Here is an 18,113-nt window from a genome sequence, read left to right as displayed (position 1 = left end):
ATGGTTTAATAACCTAGTACTTTTGAAAAAGGATTATTCATTTATATCACTTCCATCTAGATGCATGGTGCAGTTTTAGCAACTGGAGTCACTAACAGCTTCATGAAAAGCTTAAAGAAAAAGTGACTTAGAAATTCAGGAGTCTATCTCCGATATCTCTCTTCAATATCATATAGAAACAGTAAGTGACGTAAAATTACGTTCCTAAGAGCTTGAGACGGTTTTGAAAATAGGATTTGAAAATCAAGTCACTTAAAATTTCATCCTTAAATTGCTTATTATTGGTGGTGAATCTGTAAAAAGAATCATTTGCAAGCTAAGCAACAGCATTGACTGAATATGGAAGAAATATTTTGTATATGTATATATATACACATGACTGTGTGTGTATTCACACTAACATTCCTACTAAATTGTAAAGAGCAAAGCTGGAAAAAACATCAAACCTTTCTTCCCTGTCTTCCAAAGCCAGCTCCTATTTCCCATTTTCCCTGCTTGGGGCTGGAATGAGTTTTGCCCAGAAGACTGGGGACAGACTGAGCAGGATGAGGAGTTTACAGGAGGGAGAAACCAGGCAAGGCTGGGAACTACATGATCTTCTGTGCGAGAACGAAAACCAAAATAAAAAATAACAAGAGAGCATTTGCTGACAGGTACTAAGAAGAGAACTGGCAGACAAAAGCAATAAAACATCAGTGATAACATCTGTGTTGACCTGCAAATACCTGTGAACCACTGCAATGACTGCTGCAAAAGCCACCCATGAGCCACCTACTTGCTCTTACGTGTGAACCAGCCTCACACCTACGCGGGCTCTTCTGCTGCTCCTTGTCCTACTCCATCGGTGCAAGAGCACAGCCGTGCACCCAAGCAGAAAAATAAACAAGCAGGAAATCGGAGCCACAGAGATCAGGACCCTAATGACAGACCTCGAACCACAGAGCATTCCTCTGAGAAAGCAACAAGGTAGGCATTGCTGTGGCTGCCACGTCCAGGCAATGCGGACAAGAGCGGCACCTGGGACGTCTGCCGAGATGCCCCTCTAATGCCGTACAGCCGATTTTATTGACAGTCAGCAAACAGGGATCCTCTGTTTACAGCACCAAGGCTTGTAGAAATGCATTCACTCTAATATTTCCACAGGAAAAATTATCAAGTGCCACAGATTCATTGTTGACAATTAAGACAATGAATGTGACATTTAAACTACTGAGTATTCCCCAGCATAAAAGCACAATATGGTATTTTAACTCGCATTCACGAAAAGGAATTAACCGTCAGCTGGTAATGCAGAAAGCTGACTTTCTGACACAACAGTCATGTCTATCTCTTAGCCTTTGTCCCTGAATAGCAATGAAACTGAAACAAGTACACATGGGCAGATGAAACATTCTGGTTCCAGATTTGCCTGCAAACCAACAGAAAAACTTACATTCCTACTAATGCGGTAGGAAACGTATTTACGTGACACATGCAAACTCTCTTTTGCCAATTTAGGTGCAGAAACAGAACATAAAAATGTAGGACTAAGCAACCTATGATAACATCTGAATGACCAAGTACCTGTTTCGACAACATCAGGTATAGTCTCCCAACATTATTTTGGTTTACTAGGCAAAGAAATACTTTTTTTTTTTCCTCATCAGCCGGTAATGCTCAGTATATTCTTTGTTTGGACTGGTAAATCTCCCCACTGCTTTGCACGGAACCAAGGGCCATTCTTTGCATAACCCAACCCAAAATCACAGCAATCGCAGGCACGCTTTAAAGAGCTGACCTATTTACACTCTGTATTTGTTAAAGCATCACCACATGTGAGCTAATACCGAGCTGTGCACAATAGTTTTCCCAGCAGAGGAAAAATCAGATCTTGAAACAGATACCGGTGGCAGATCTCCACCAAGTACTGCAGTTTTCAGAAGTTGATGCCAACAAATATTATATTGCAGGAGCTATCAGTTGGATATTTCGACTTCAAGGACTGACTTGCTAAAAATAATTTCTGTGAAATGCTGGAAGAAGATAGCCCTGAATTTTAACCAAATCACTCTGGAATAGGAGGGTTCTTGAGATATTCAGGTAAACAGCATCACAACTATCTGTGATCAAACCCCTTTTCAAATCTAACAGGAACTTGGATCGGAGATCACAAGAAAATAACTATATGCCAAGTCCATTTATATCTCATGGAATGCTCTGGACTTTCATCGTGCTTTTCTGTAAGAAAACAGGAACTTGGCTGCATTGAAAACAATATCTTAAAATGAGCTTATTTCCAAAATTAATGTATGTGCAATGCCTGATAGGTGGAAACGTTACCCAGCTACACTTTGAGTAACTGAAATCTGCAATACCAATATGAAGAGCTTTGAAAGTCTCCCAAATTTGTTAAACAATGTTACTGCCAATTTCATTTTCACAATGAGCCAAGTCATTCTAAAGCTTCTGCATTCAAACATTAAAAAACAAACACACGAAAATAATCAAAAGGACACCATGCCACACACCCACTGAGCCAGAACTTCCAAGATAAAGCAGGCTGCACACCAGAGACAGGGACCAGACTCACTGTGGTGATGTTAAAGATGAGATTACAAATATGTTACTTTAATTGAAGAGATCTTCAAATGAGTACTCGCTGTGTATATCCAGTATGAAGAGCAGTTTCTGACAGACCTCTGGACCCAGTCTAATTCTTGTCACTTACTGTACAACTATTACTCTCATTTTTATTTTATTTTTTTAAAGGCTACATCCTCTGCTGAACAATGCAAAGAACCACAGCACAGCATGGCAGAGAGGAGGGGAATGAGAATAACAGTCCTTACTCAGGGAGCCTGCAGTCTCATTTAACCTGAGACAATTGGTGAGTGGCACAATGAAGAGAGGAAAGAAAAAAAGGAGAGTCTCCCATGGAAAAAAAAACAACAACTTGAACATTTCCATGGCAGGTGCCAGTCTCAGGCTTTATTTTTCTCCCTCCCTCTCTTTAAAGAGTTTAAGAAGAAAAGGTTTAGCTGGGGAGGAGGAGTCTTAAGTCTGCAAGGAAGTAAAAAATAAAATCGGAACCTTTAGTGCTTAAATACTGCTGATGCAAGGCTTTGGCCTAACGGCTTGTTGCCATTCTGGACTGCGATGAGGCTTCTCCAGGTTTCACAACATCTAACCCAAGGCAGAGGTACATATGAACTCAAAGTGAGAGGGGACATGGAAACTGAGAAATAGAGTAGGCACCACTGACTGGAGGAAAAAGAAACTGAAAGGAGACCTTCGGAGTGGAAGAGGATCCCTGGAGCAAGCTGAACCCTAGCACATGCAGGGTGAAGTGAGGCAGAGCTGGCCAGATGAGCACGTCCTTTTCACATCCTCCAGTGGAGCCACAGCACAACTGCACCTTCTCGGACTTCGACGCCCCTCTCTTCTCAGCAAATTGCCTCAAAACCCACCAGCAAAGCACACAACTCCTCCCCGTCCCCAGTGCTTTGCTCACATTCATCATCAACCTAAATTCAGCCACATCTTAAATTTTGAGTTCTTATTGCTGCAATCTTCTTTTTGTTAGCTTGATTTAGCTTTTCTGTGCAATGTATTAATTATATGTCAGCTTGCTGGTCCGTGGTTAGCCATGACCAGCACTGCTTTCCACAGAGCAGACAGGTGAAGGACCAGAGATTTCTAAGACTTCCATCATTTATTCTTTTAAATGATCCAGACCCCTGCAGCTATGCACAGAGCTGCCCTATATAAAGGTGTGAACTTATCACCTCTGCTCTCATCTTCATTTCCCACTTCCCTCCTCCTCGCCTTTGCTCCACAGCAACCGTGTCCTGGCCCCTTTCACATGGCTACTCTAACTGTGAACACAAGAACAGATCAGAAAACAAAAGAATATACCCAGATCATCCCAGAGGAGAAGAAAAAAAAAAAAAAAAAAAACCACTCTTCCACTTTTCGTTCTCAGTTCAACACATCGCGCTGCTCTTCCTTTGATGGGCTTCCTTGTTCCAAATTGGGTTTCTGCTTTCTTCAAAGTTTCGCTTTAAAAGGCAAGGTCCCATGGCAGCACGCCTCACCCTCACCCCTCTCCCCTGCCTTTCTTCTCTGCAGCCCCTGATATTTAGTGCAGAAAGCAAACAGCTTGTCAGGTAGCATTATGGTTAAAGTTAAAAACAAAAGAAAAAACCTGTCATGCTGCTAATGGTGTTTTCTTGTTATTATGCCTTCTGGTGTGATAGATCCACAGGGTAACTAACACTGTCTGGATTGCTTCCTTTTTAGTGCTGATTTATTTTAACAGGTTATTCACTGCCTTTTGCCTAGGACAACTGGAGAGATGTGTAACATATTTATTCGCTCCTTTTTTTGTTTCTAAAGCAATTCTGTTTCCACTGTATTTCGGTATGGTCTCCCCAGCAGCCCCTGAAGCTTTGGTGGTCGCCCCCAACACGCCTCAACAACCTTGCGGGAGACCCAAGAGCTCACTCTGCCCCATGCTGAGCTTAAGTTAAGGCACTCTGATGATTCAAAGGCAGAGGAAAAAAAACCAACAATGTTCCCAAACTCCCTTTTAAATAAACAAAGGCATCCCTCTACCCAGCACCCCACCCCATGCTCGCAAACAAGCAACAGATGCCATCGATTCACTTTGTACCTACGCTTTTGATCTGGCTGCACCTTGATTTTCACTGCTCGCTTTTGACAAGGAAGGGAATAAGAGCCCCATCTCTGTGACATTAATAGAGGCTCTTCTGCCACGGTAATTTATTTGTGCTTCGCTAATAACTTTCTGCTGATCTGTGTAGGTTCTCATGACAGTCACAGTGAACAGGACAAGTGACAAAACACGGTTTCCATCACAGTGAAAGGTTTTCCACGAGCCTGGGGTAGCGCGGGACCCTGCTCCTCTGATAACTCCTTGCCTTTGGGGTGAAAGGGGACCAAGCAGAGCATCCATGCCCAGCCTGGGAGAAGCAAACACTGCACAGCCTCCAGCTCCAGGCACTGCCTTCGGGATTGAAATCAGGGAAGGAAACACCTTTTAGTGCCTTTCAGGCAGCTGGTAAGAACAAGGAAAAACCACCTCTAAGAGGCTTACGCACAAAATGGTACTAAAAGGGGTGAGCAAAAGACAGCGGAGGTGAAGAAAAGCGATGTTTCTGTGTAATAGCTCCACCCTGTTAGGCGCTCCTCTGAGATCTTGCTGAAGCATGAGACAGACAAAAGCTTTTGTGGCCATTTTAATGCAAATCAACTGCGTAAGACATAACCTGGCATTTCACGTCTCCCCAGTTCCCCCGGGGGTACGATTGCCCTCCCTGAAGCCCTGGGAGCCTGCTCAGTCCTTGCACAAACACAGCTCTGTCCTGCCCCACGCTCCTCAGCATCGCGAGGGAGGGCGAGGAGCAGAAAGAGGCTCAGGGCACTCAGGTGAACACATCAGCAGCAAAACAGAGGCAGAAAAGTCTGATTTCCAGCACCATGACTAGGCCCCGTGTTGTTCGTTACTCAACCATGCACCTTCAACGAAGGACATGCATCATCCCAGCAGCACCAGCGCAGCTGGAGGCTCTGCTGCCAGCTTCCACGAGGAAAACAGCGTTCGAAGAGGAGCTAAAAAAGACCGCCAGTGGTTAGAGCTGAAAGACACCGGCAAGTCGGCGTCAGAAAAAGCACATCACGCCTGCCTGTGCTCCATCCCTTCTGCGGAGGGAGGACTGCGTGCTCCCAGCTGTCAGTCTCCAGCGGCTCCGCGGCAGACGCGTGCTCGCCGCGCGCTTCGCGGCAGGGAAAGCAGGAGTGAGAATAGCAGGCACCTCGCTGGCGGGAGGTGTGACAAATCCTTGGCAGAGTACAGAACCGAAAGCAATTTTAAAATCAGCAACAGGCAGCTGACAGCTCTGAGAAGAGCCTCCTCGTCGTTCGTGTGCCTTTACAATGCTCTGCGCGGGTGGCCGCGGGAGTTTGGGAGCAGCGGCGTGACGGGAACGTACTGTTCAGCAGGAAGCTGCGGGGCAAACCCAAAGGCGTTATCGTCGATCCAAACTTCGTCAGGGTGTTTGGGACCTCACTGGTTTTCCTTCCAGCCAAGAAACTTTAAACGGTTGCTCATGTAAAATTAAGCTTAATGTGACATTAAGATTCTAGAAAATTATGCCTGGAGATGAGGAAATAAAGTGAACTCTGAGTAGTAACTAAGCCTGTATTGATTTTTATGCGTACGTTTCTCTGTCATTGTTACTAAGCTGGTGACACTGTGAAGGGCACAATTATTTATGTTCCATCAAATTAGTACATAATTCAAATCCCTGACAAAATCTCAAGCAAAAATTGCTTTCACTTCTGCAGAAAGTCCTCCTGACGCTTGAATTGTTTGCCTACCCTTAAGAAGTGCACTGTAAACATGTAAGAATTCCACAGAAAACTGAAATGCTACGCAAGAAAAATGAAAAGTGAGATCCCCACTCATCAGTAGCACCCTTACTTGTAACTGAGGGGCGTTCGAGCTGCTGCCATCACAGGGACAGGGCAGCGTGGGTGCTCTGCCCTGCATGGTGCAGAACCGAGGCTCCATATGGGGACAAGCCTTCTAGTATGGCAAATGAAGAAATGATGATAGTGTGTGTGTGTACAATTACCTTCTTGAAAACTGAATGATTGGGAAGAAGGAGTGACCATGCAGCCCAAATCAGCAAGGATGCGTTGCTCGTCAGAAGGAGACAGAGATGGAAAAAGAAGGAAATCTTACATAAATAGGAATGTTGAAATGAGGTGCATGGCAGGAGCAGTGCCAAGGGGCTGATGTTCTCTCCAGCAAGAGGGTACACGAACATTTAAAAGCAAGGTAATTATAACTCTTGATTTCTACAGTGCCTCTGTATTGTCATGACCACCTAAGAATAACGTGGGTGTGGAAGTATTATAATATGCAAAGAAACTTAAGGTTTCCATTTTGCTTTTCTCCAGCTTCTTTTGTTGGATCTTTGCTTGATCCAGCCACACTGTCCAAAACCCACATGAGTTCTCCAGTCTATTTCAGCCAAAAAGTTCGTTGTTGCCTTAGGGTCCCAGCTGAATGCAGCCAAATGGAAGGTTGGAAGAGTCTTTTAAGATAAATTCATAAAAATGTGCTCGCATAAGATATAAGTAAATTACATCAAGAAAAGAAATGAGGGTGGCTGGAATTAAAGCTCACATCTTTACTATTATTCTACATAATAACATTAGAAGAGAGATAGGATATAAGAATTCTTCACTGAAGCGTTCCACCGATATTTAAGTTAAAGAGAACAATTTCTTTGAACAACTACTTTGTAGGAGGAAATTCCCTTATGTTACCCACCAAAAGAGCCTTAGAAAAGGCCTTTAATCAGGGCCTTTGAAACAGGAAGGAAAACAAGATTTTCCTTTTTCTTCCTTAATGTTTTTAAAAGGAAACTAGCTATTGAAATATATCAAGCGAATTCCTTTACTTGAAACACTAGTACCCTTCTGTGCATTGTGAGCAAAACAAAAATAAATGCCTTTTATCCACCCGGATTTTGCTGTGGGTAGGCAGTGCCAAGTCGGACTAATCATTATGTGGTCAGAGAAATCACAACCTCGGGACCGTGTCACATCCTACCCAAACAATTATTTTTGGGAATGGAATAATGCTCTTAGGAGGCATTGGTGTGATTATCCGCTACTGGCTATTACAGCTGCAGCGGAGAGGAGCAAGAGACGGAGCAGAAAAAAGTATGATGAGATGGCTAAAATAGCATAGAGCTTGCAGGGGGTAGTGTCTTGAAATAGAAGGCAGGTAGAAAACAAAGCTAAAAAGAGATCTTGGTCCAGTTAAATGGCAGCTTGACTTCAGTGTCAAATTAGGCAGCCGCTGAAAAATCTTTGCAGCCCAACTGGTCCTCACTTTATTTTTGCTAGCCTGTTTTGCTACCCAGTGGGAGCTAGATAATAACATCTATTTTTGTGGAAAGCAACAGTTTTTCAGCTGTGTGTGTTGTTTTTATCTCACAGCAGAACACTGCAATTTATAAACAGCAAAACCTACGGAAAATTCTCTAAATGAAGGACTTTATGGTATGTTATCATTTAACCCCTATTTTTCACTTCCATTGGATTTATTAGTGTTCCCAGTTGCAATGTTAAATGACTCTGAAAGTAGAGCAATTAATCCAAAATCCTATTTGTTTTAATCTAACACTGTCAACTAGTTTTAGGTTTGCAGTCAAGAGAAAAAAGTGTTTGTTAAGCTCTACAGCACTAGCTAATGTCTAAAGACAATCCTCTGAAAAGGTGCAAAGATGTTTTATCGCAGCACTATAGATGGGACGGAGATTTATTAGAGTACCTAACACCATTCCAGCAGACGCCTTTTGAATTATAATGAGATTATTAAAACTTTACAAATCATTATATTAAAACCTGACAAGAGTACTTCTGGAACCAGAGCATCTTGATGTCATTGCTAATGATGCATTACCCGTGATAAGGCTTCAGTAAAACTCCTAAGTAAAAACTGGTTCTAAAAGTATAAAATGTATTAATATTTATTTCAGTACCTGCTTTAAGTTCAAGGATAATAGCTTTATATGCATCAGAACAGTCGAATGATCCTATTTATGTCAGCATTAGAAAGATGTTCATCTGCTGCAAAGTTTAATTAATTTTCACAGATAGTTAATTTTCTGTTTCATTATCAGCTCCCTAAATTTGAAAGACAAATAATTTATAAACAAATAGAAACTTCAGAGAGGAATATTTTTAGAGCAAACAGAAGATAAATAGCAGGAGTGAAGCATCAACGCTGCCTTCGAAGTACTAATATGAATGATGTATTGTAGTAGGTTTTGATTGATAACTTGCGCATTCTAGAGCACCGACTGAAAAGAAATAAATTGTTTACTGTTAACCCCAACCCATTTTCAGGTAACAAATGACGACGGTCTTTACCAATCAAATAATGGCTGTAATGCCCTTAGACATCGTGAATGAGGAATGTACAGGCTCTGCATCCTTCCAGGGGTGACTTGATCCTCTAAGGACAACATTCCTGCCCTTCTCCCCTTCCCAGCAAGAAGAAAGTTTAAGCAGCTACTTACCGTGATGTACGACGCCCTTCAACCCATGGATAATGGAATCCAGTGCTGGATTGTCCCTCTGACTGACCTACATGCAAAGGATACAGGATTGGTTACATCTATTCTGGCATCAGACAGAACAGTTTCAGTTTAATCTTCTAAAGAGAAAAAAAAAAGATGTTATCTAACAAGCTGCTTAGTTCTCACATTTACAATGGCTCTTCACCAAATGCCAAAGATACATGGTGTAATGAAATAAAGTAAGGAAGGTTAAATTAAAAGAAAGCATTCTCTGAATTCATTAAAACACTAGCAATACTATCACCCAACAAAACCTAAAAACAGAGAGCCATTTTTTCTCCAGCTACTTCTCCTTTCATAGAGGAAAACTGCTACGATAAACAGAAGTTATCTCAGAACAGTCCATCCCTTACTGATACGGGAATAAATCTGGTGCTGCCACTGCACCCAGTAGAGCTGGACCCCTTTCAGCCATAATGCAGTCGGGCCCTGACATCTCATTGCTATTCATCTTTTTACATTTATTTAATTTAGTGCCGCTTGGACAAGAGAGAAGAAAAAGAGAGGATCAAGAAGTCTCTGATTTTTGAAAATGCAATTGTCTGTACTGCCAGACCCCAAAACTGGTACTTCCACAGTATTTCTTCCATGGTTGGCTAACATCCATGCCCTCTGCAACAAGGAGCCCCAGCACCACAGAAAGGAGGGAAAGGCAGTGGGAGTACAAACCTTGTTGAGCTCCATAATTTCAAATTAAACCCATTACCTCAGTCACCTACTTGCAACACAGCCAAGGAATTTACAAGCAATAATGTTTTTTTTTAGAATTATTTTTAACATTTTGCATCTTCAGAGATATTGAAGGAAAACATACAATTTTTGTGAACATGTCCCATTACCTAAAATACATGCAATTTACTTTGGGGAAATTAATATTGGTATGTGCCTCATTCATGTAGTACTTTTTTTTTTTTTTTTTTTTTTTTTCCCACAAGTCAGTATCAGAAACCTGAATCCTGCTGGTCATTTTTGGATTGACTGCTCCCAGTACGGAAACACGTTGACTGCAGAAGAGCTCCTATACTCCTGCCTGCCCACGATCTCATGTCGTGAGGAAAAACAGAGTTTAAACACTTTCTGTTCACAATTTAACATTGAGCAAAGAAGCGGTGGAGATAAAAGAAGAAAACAGGAGAGAAGAACTAATGCCCAGCAGGGAGCACACTGTCGCGTGAAGTGCGGAGCTGGCTTGGAGCACGCTCTTAGGAAGAGCAACTGCATCACTGACTGCAGCACATCCAAAACTGCATTACTGTAAAAAATAAAATAAATTCACGAATTCTACCTGCCTGGTGGAGAAAACTGGCATCCACTGGCCCAAGTTTCACACCTCTTCCCATCCTTCTTCCCCTTTACTAATAATAAATCTTAGAAACCTCATTATTATTTTTTTAGATAACTGCATTGAGGGGGAAAAAACAAAAAAGGCAACTTTCTTTTTTTCCTGTTTATTTGGCCTTTGAACTAAGCTGCTGAGTTCAGGAAACATTCACATGCTCTTGTCTCCAGAAAAAAAAAGAAAAAAAAAAAAGGTTTGGTTTGCTGTTTTAAATGGAAATTGAAGATCCTTTTCTCAACACAGTACTCCAGGACTCGCAACGATCAGGTAGGGCAAGATTTGCAATAAAATTATGAAAGCAGCAGACGCAGCTTTGAAATATATATAGCTTAGATGATACTGGCAATAATATTATTAGGCCTGAAGGCTGTAAGCTCGTTGAAGCATAAACTTTTATGTGCCCAAAGGGGTGCTCTGTACATTTTGGACTCTGTATAAATAATAATCACAGTATACTGAACCCAATGACCCACTTTGTAAGTTCTGCCTGGCTTCTGGCAAATCAACAGTAAACACTTTAAAAATGCAGAGCTGTTGGAAGACACGTTCCTGCATCTCTTCCATTTATTCAGGTTTCTCCGAGCCATGGCCACCACTAAAGAAAAATCATTAAAAAAGCTACTAGTTATTTAGTACAAGACCGTAAGAAAAACTTACACTGGGCTCAAACAATGTTTTATTTATTGCTATTTAACTGTAAGTTGTATAGAATTCTATTTTGTTTGCTTTGTTTTTATCTCTGGTGACAGCTACGATCAGTCCAAAGAAAGCAAATAGATGGAAAGAAACCTAAAGGTTAAAACTCTTCCTTTTGGGATTTTCTGTCAAAGAAGATCAATTCTTAACCTCAGCCTTGGCAGCGCCCGTTAATCTGCTGAGGTGGTATGCCTATATAGATCCATCTAAGCAATCTTTTTGATAACATATTCTGCAAAAATGTTGTGTTCTCCAATAGCATGAAATCAAGAGTCATGTTACTTCTTTGGGGGTGGGAAAGCATATGCTCCATGCATCTGTAATCATGTTTTTTCCGAGGGTATCGGGAGTGGGATCTCATGTTTCTCTCAAAAATCTCAGGCAAACAAGCACCACTCGTGGAGATGTCAGTTCAGACCTGCTTGGGATATAGTCTTACTTTCCTTCCAGATGCTTCCCCCCTTTTCTCCTTATACTCGCACGCTGTTCTCCCACACCTCGCTATACCCTTTTCAGGATCTTGGCAAGACCAATAGAAAAGTGCCAAAAAGTTTTCTCATTTTGTGGAATGCTTCAGAATTCAGAGCAAAACTTTTCTTACATCTTTTTTTCCTTCAAGTTCTTTAAAAAAAAATAAAAAAAATCCTTTTTTTTTTTTCCCCCTCCCCAGCTCTATCTTTTTTCTGCCGCTGTTCATAGAAAAAAGCAGGTTTCTGAAACCCAGAACGTCAAGTTCTATCCCCAGTGCTGTATGTCTCTGGTTTAACTGGCCTGGAGCTACCGGGCTGGTTGAGAGCAGAGATTCACCCATACAAGAATCCTGTCTCTGGAAACAGCTGATGCTCAAAAGAAAGGCCGGGCCAGGGGAAGACAAAATCTGCCACAAACTGTTTTTTTTCCTGCTACATAATCTGACTTACAGAAGAGTGTTTTTTATTATGTTATGGATATATTCTAAAGGACAACAGAAACGAATTCTTCAGGTTGACTTTACATGCCACATTTCTCATGATGCCTCGGCTGCAGAGCTAGAGAATGACCATACACCTGCGACTTGGTTGTGACACTTTGGCTTCACCCAACACAGGCCTTCTGCTGGCTAAAGCTTTTCTTTACCTGTGAGACAAGAGCAGTGAGATTCCCCCTCCTCCTTCTGGAGGCTAACACAGAAGAAATGTCACCAATGAAAATTTCTCAAGCACAGGAATTTCACAGACAAACACAAACCTGTTGTGCCGCCGGTCATGAGTGCTCTGCACAGCACGGATTAATGGGACAGGTGGAAAACCATCCTGAAATTGCCCTAAAATACTCGCAAGCACCACCACGACAAATGCTGTTTCCTGAAGATGATGCACTCACTCAAGACTGACTAACACTCTATAGGTCTGCAGGAAACAAGATAAATAACGATTGCTTGCATCATTTATAATTGAACGATGTCTGTAATCCTCTTCAGCACAAACAGGTAGCTATTGTGCTAAGTGCAAGGGAAAAATAAACACAGGAATATCATTAAGCAGTTTCCTGTGCTGAGAGGTCTCACCATAGGGTAAATATGGAATGAAGATGACACGTGGAAGCAAAAACTTACTTGTCATACCCTTTGGGTGACTTCGATACCTGGTGCACATGCCGTTCTGGGTAGCATGAAGAGCTTGCCGTTAATGCCGTGAATAAAAAAGGCATTTGCAATGTAGGAAAAGGTCATGCACAAGCGACCCCATTCTGCAGTCATAAAACAGGGACGTTCTTCAAGTGAAGTCATGGTGGAAATCATTACCCTAGACAGGTTGCATTTACTTACAGCTCCTGCATCTAATGCGGGGACTGAAAAATGATTCATTCTGCAGTTAACAGCAAGGTTGATCAGTCATGAACTCTATTGACAAGAGCGTTAACACCTTTCAGCAGCACAACCTGTTGTACCTTTGCTTGCAAGCGCTGTTCCTGCAGCCCTGCCCTCAGAGTTAACAGGGCAGGAGGGACACCAGGGAGCCAAGCTCTTCCTCGGGATAACGACAGTGATGCTCCAGAGAGGAAAGTTCCAGAGGAGGTGCAAGAGTGTGATGGGGTCAGAGAGCCCCAGAGCTGGGCTGTTACGTACAGCACCAAGCCACAGTGGTGAAGACAAACTTTATGGACGTTACCCTATAGAAAGCCTCTATGTTACCACAGTACTAAGCTCAGTGTGTCCTAATGAGTTAAAAAGAAGCAAACAAGCAAGCAGCAACAAAAGACAGCCCTCGCTTTCTGTCATTCGCTATCTGTTAAGTAGCCGAAGCTCTCCGCTTGTCTGGTTATTTTATGGAACAAACCCAGAACCTCTTAAGTGTCTGATTTCACAAAAATCAGCAGAATTGTAAAGTGTTCAAATTTATACCACATGCTATACAATTTAAACCATATGTTAATTTGTATAAGTAAACCATGACCTGTCTTTCTGCTGGAAACAGTTCTATAAAGCACAAAAAAATGAGTCTCAGGCAAAATTTTTGAGTTTGATTTTTTACAAAAAATAATGAATAAATAAATTAAAACCACAGGAACCCCAGGTAAGCACTGAGGCAGTTGGAAGGCCACACGGCTACACCAGATGTAATTCAAAGACCCCTGCCCAGAGCGCAAGACTCCCTCCACCCTCTCTCCCCCTTTTCCATTGCGTTGGGTGCCTCTCCAAAACCAGGTTATCCTCCTCCCTCCAAGCAACATGAGAAAGGCTGGGGGATGCACCACAAAGCCCTCTAATCATCACTGGTACCAGTCACCCTGCAAAAAGTAGGTGAATATTAATAGCTTGAACAGCTCAAAAGTAAGGAATATGCTTTTCTTTTAAAAATATGTTTAAATAGATCTACTGTATTGAAGAAAAGGGTGTGGGGAAAAAAGACCAGAAGAAAACCCTTCCAGTCTGAGCGATATGAAATACAAATTTCTCTCTCATTTCCAACTACAAAAAATCTGGCATTTAGACTTATTAAACTGTCATAAATTTGCAGCAACTGCTTTCAAGCTCATTAAATGGCTCACAGACAGTACTGCAAAGCATCTCACAACCAAGGAGAATGCCATAGCCAGCTATATTGAAAGGTGAAATGACATGCATTTTGTGCAAGTCAGGGGAAAATGAATGGCAACAATTTTGTGATACACTACCTGAGCCTTTCCCCTCAGAATAGTGATATAATTTACTTTTCTCTCCCACTGCAACATTTGGCCCTTGACTTGGAAACTAAATCTTCAATCTATCAAGCCTTACCCATCTGCTAAGTAAAATGGCCAAGACAATCTGCATGCCTTGAATTCGATATAGCCAGCTGCTCCCAGAGCGCCGTGGCATTAACATCCAGAGACCATCCTCTTGTGCTGTAAAGGATGGTGTCTGCCAAGGATGAATGACTACATACTTAACCGTGGCAGCTGAAGCCAGTGACAATGGCTGACACAGAGAGAAGCCAATGTGTCAAATTCTACTTTCAATTTCAATGGTGAAAGTCAAGGGTAATATTCCCCCTAACTGCATGCCTTCAGCTCCCATTCAGCTCGCGGCTAAGATCTACAGCTCGCCGGCCAAATACTCAAGTCTCTGAACACGCTGTACAAACAACCAAGAAAAAAGAAAACTGTTATAAATTAACTAGGTTGCAGAGATTAAATCGTCCTGTAGGGTTTCAGGACAATCAACGTGGTTAATTTATTCTCTTATCAGAGCAGTACCGTTGGGCAGATGCCAGTCCCTCAAGCTCCATGGCAAAGATTTTCACTATTTTAGAACAGAAATGAGAAGAATCCCATTAATGCAAACATTCTGCCACACAATACATATATTTTAACCTCACAGCAACAGGATTTCAAAGAATTCAAGATACAGTCAAAAGAAACATACTTTTCTCAAAGGGAAGGCACTTGGCAAATTGCTAGTGAAACCTCAAATTCTTGTCTTTGGGGCCAATTTATTTTAAAGCTCGCTAACAGCTTGGGTAGGTGCTACTCCTAACCCTTCTGAACAATCCCACTCCAACCTTGCACGGGTCAGCAGCAGTAAGAAAGGAAACACATCCTGGCTTTGCATACCCTTTTGCTCTGCACAAAATCCATTGTTTCTCCTCTCTCCTCTCTCCCTTTTGAAGCCCACATTGTAAAATCTGGTTGTGGATAAATATCTCATTTCTTAAACACTTCTGAACAAAAGGAAGTGAAAGATTTCAGCCAGACCTGGAATGTGATGAACAGATATAGAAAGTTTACACGTGTTTTGGTTTGAAATAGAGTAGGACATATTTATTTTGACTTTTTTTTTTTTTTTCAGGAGACTTGATGGGTGAAAAGGGATAGTGGACAAAGCTGCAGCATACCGAGTTACCTATGAAGGCAAAAAATGCCTACAGAGCTCCCAGCATAATGATAAGCCAGATTTGGTGCTCTGCATATTTTTCACCTTCGCAAGCACCAAATGATCCAGGAATGATACATTCCTGTTCCTCCACAGATGATAATTTCTTCCATTTGCCCGCCTTCTCCCCACACGCTCATAATTGCACATCTCCCACGGGAGTTCACGCAAAAGGACAAAGCTGGCCAAAAGCCTGCAGCCTCGCGGAGGTGAGCAGGGAGATGGAAAGCATTTGCCGTGTAATGAACGAACTGCCCAAAGTGTCCTGCAGAACATATTTGTAAGGGAAAACAAGAAATGGAAACAGCTCCCTTAATACTTCAAGCTGCTGCTCATGTGTAAAATCAGAGAGAATAACAGGTACTGTACCCAGGCAAGATGTGACACCAAACCTTATGCTGGCGCATGCACTATTTCACGCAGATACTGCCGTGACCTTTGATTTTTTTTTTTAAATGTGCATTAGAGCTAAGCTCACCTTTGCCTACAGCAACTGGTTTCAGGTTCAGTGATTTGAAAGCAAATTCTGTTGGGTTCAGTCTGGGTTTTGGCTTTCAGGTGTTAATAATCCTGCTATGAATGAACATATACTGAAGACACAGAGGTGCATACGCTGGCAGAGGAGATGTTCTTAGATGTTTCATTCACTATGTTGTTTGAAAAGAGGGGGAAAAAGTTAATGAGTCTTCCAATGATTATTTTAAATAGAAAAATGGGTGTGCATTGATCCCTCTAGCTAATTCCAATTTGAATAATATATCATTCTGACTGAAAGCTTGCTAGTGATGTATTAACTTCATATTTCATCACAGCTTTGGAGGGTGTCTACAGTGGGATATTAACTAGCGGTACCAAGGAGGAAAATGCTTTTTTTTTTTTTTTTAAAAAAAAAGTCCCAAATGGTTTTAAAAGCTACTGAACTGACTTTGGGGTCAGGTGTTCTGGCTGCCCCTTATCTTTGTTTGAGTGCAAAGCAGCCACTTGCAATGGAGGCAACCACAGCTCCTCTCAACATTAGCTCACATCCTCCCTCGCTATGTACCAGCTGCATCTCAGCCTGAGTTAGTTGCAGACGTCCTCGGACAAGGATGGGACAAACTCAGATACGGATCAGCAATATACATTTTCACTGTGCCCAGTAGGGAAGCCTGAAAATGCAAGATGCGCAAAAAGTCACTTCTACACCAAAGGTTGGCTGAAATATCAGTGTCCTAAGTGCAAAAGGACTTCCTCAGAAAAACACTCAGCAGAATTTTTACCAAGGACTTCGCCAAGGCTGTAAGACTGTCTCAATAAAAAATAAAAATAATAATAATAATAATAAAAAAAAAAACAAAAACAAAAAACAAGAGCATGAAACAGAAAGGTAGAGCTAAGTATTGCTCTGTTCTGTTTGTGCACATTGAGTTTCTTTGTTAGCAGATGGAAACATTGACCAGGTATTGTGCACGTGCTGGCAGCTGACTGATCAGCTCACCAGGCTGAGCAATACTTCACAGCTTCCTCCCCGAGCATCGCCTCCATTCACTACCACCAGATTTGCAACTCCAGAATGGTAAAAATAAATAAATAAATAAACAGCCAGCAATGCATTTTTCTTTCTTTTTGTAAGCCCCTCATTTGCAAACTTTGACTCACACCATTGATAAGGTAGCCTCGTAGGCATTAATTTCACCAAAGTATTCTTGCGCTTCGAAAGCACGACACTGCTGGTTTACTGTAAGTGACTAGCACATTCAATTAACAAATTACTGAAAGGCCTTAATAAGCATTTATCTAAAGAAAAACAAAAGATATGTGCAAGCTCAAAAGCACAATCTGATTAGCAGCAATAGAGTGTTTAAGATGCAGAGCTCTGTAAAAGACAAAAATGTAATCGCAACACAGAGGCAAGACAACTTCAGCAGCAGATTCTCAAAGCCAAGAAAGCTTGATTGATAGACTGTACCATCTGCAGCTGCGCAAAAAAGGGAAAGAGTAGCTGCAAGTTTATTTAAAGCAATTTTGGTGCACTGAGCCTACTTGTTCTCCTTTGAGAAAATAATATGATTTCTTCATAGAGCATGTAGTCTACTTATTTAAGCAGCAGTGTGCAAGATCTCTCAATCCTACCAGCAGTTCAGCCGGAAAAATGACACACCAGGGGGTAACATTTTATCAGGATGGAGCCTATTTTATAAAAACTGCCATCAGTTATGAACTGCTCTCACCATCTGAGTTTAAAAGAAAAAAAATAGAGTTGGGCCTGGTTTAGAGTTTCCATAATCTGCCCAATTTATGTGAGTTTGTAGGCAAAATTAACCATTTTGACCTAAGTAAGGAGGGAAATGAAACAGCATAATGAAAAAAACCATCAGGAGCACTACAGCCAGATCATCACACAGCACCCACTCTTTGGTACACAGCTTCACGTGTTTGGAGAGGCTGAACTCAAAGCTGTGAAACCAAGAATGGAAATTAGTTTTCATTTTCTTCTGCTCCTGGCTTGAATCTGGTAGAAACATATGCAACTGAGAAAAAAAAAACA

The 18,113-nt window shown here is 41.7% G+C and overlaps 1 protein-coding gene across 3 annotated transcripts in view; it reads right to left on the bottom strand.

The window, feature by feature from the left end:
- PTPRG (protein tyrosine phosphatase receptor type G) overlaps positions 1 to 18,113 on the bottom strand; it is a 402,944-nt gene that overhangs the window by 106,559 nt on the left and 278,272 nt on the right. For all 3 annotated transcript variants that reach the window (XM_040569169.1, XM_040569170.1, XM_040569171.1), the window contains one exon: positions 9,099 to 9,165. In XM_040569169.1, the coding sequence (XP_040425103.1) occupies positions 9,099 to 9,165 (67 nt within the window). The remainder of the gene's footprint in view (positions 1 to 9,098; positions 9,166 to 18,113) is intronic.

This window comes from Cygnus olor, chromosome 10 (genome assembly GCF_009769625.2).
Source record: "Cygnus olor isolate bCygOlo1 chromosome 10, bCygOlo1.pri.v2, whole genome shotgun sequence".
Lineage (NCBI taxonomy): Eukaryota > Metazoa > Chordata > Aves > Anseriformes > Anatidae > Cygnus > Cygnus olor.
This window is presented reverse-complemented; position numbering and strand designations above follow the sequence as displayed.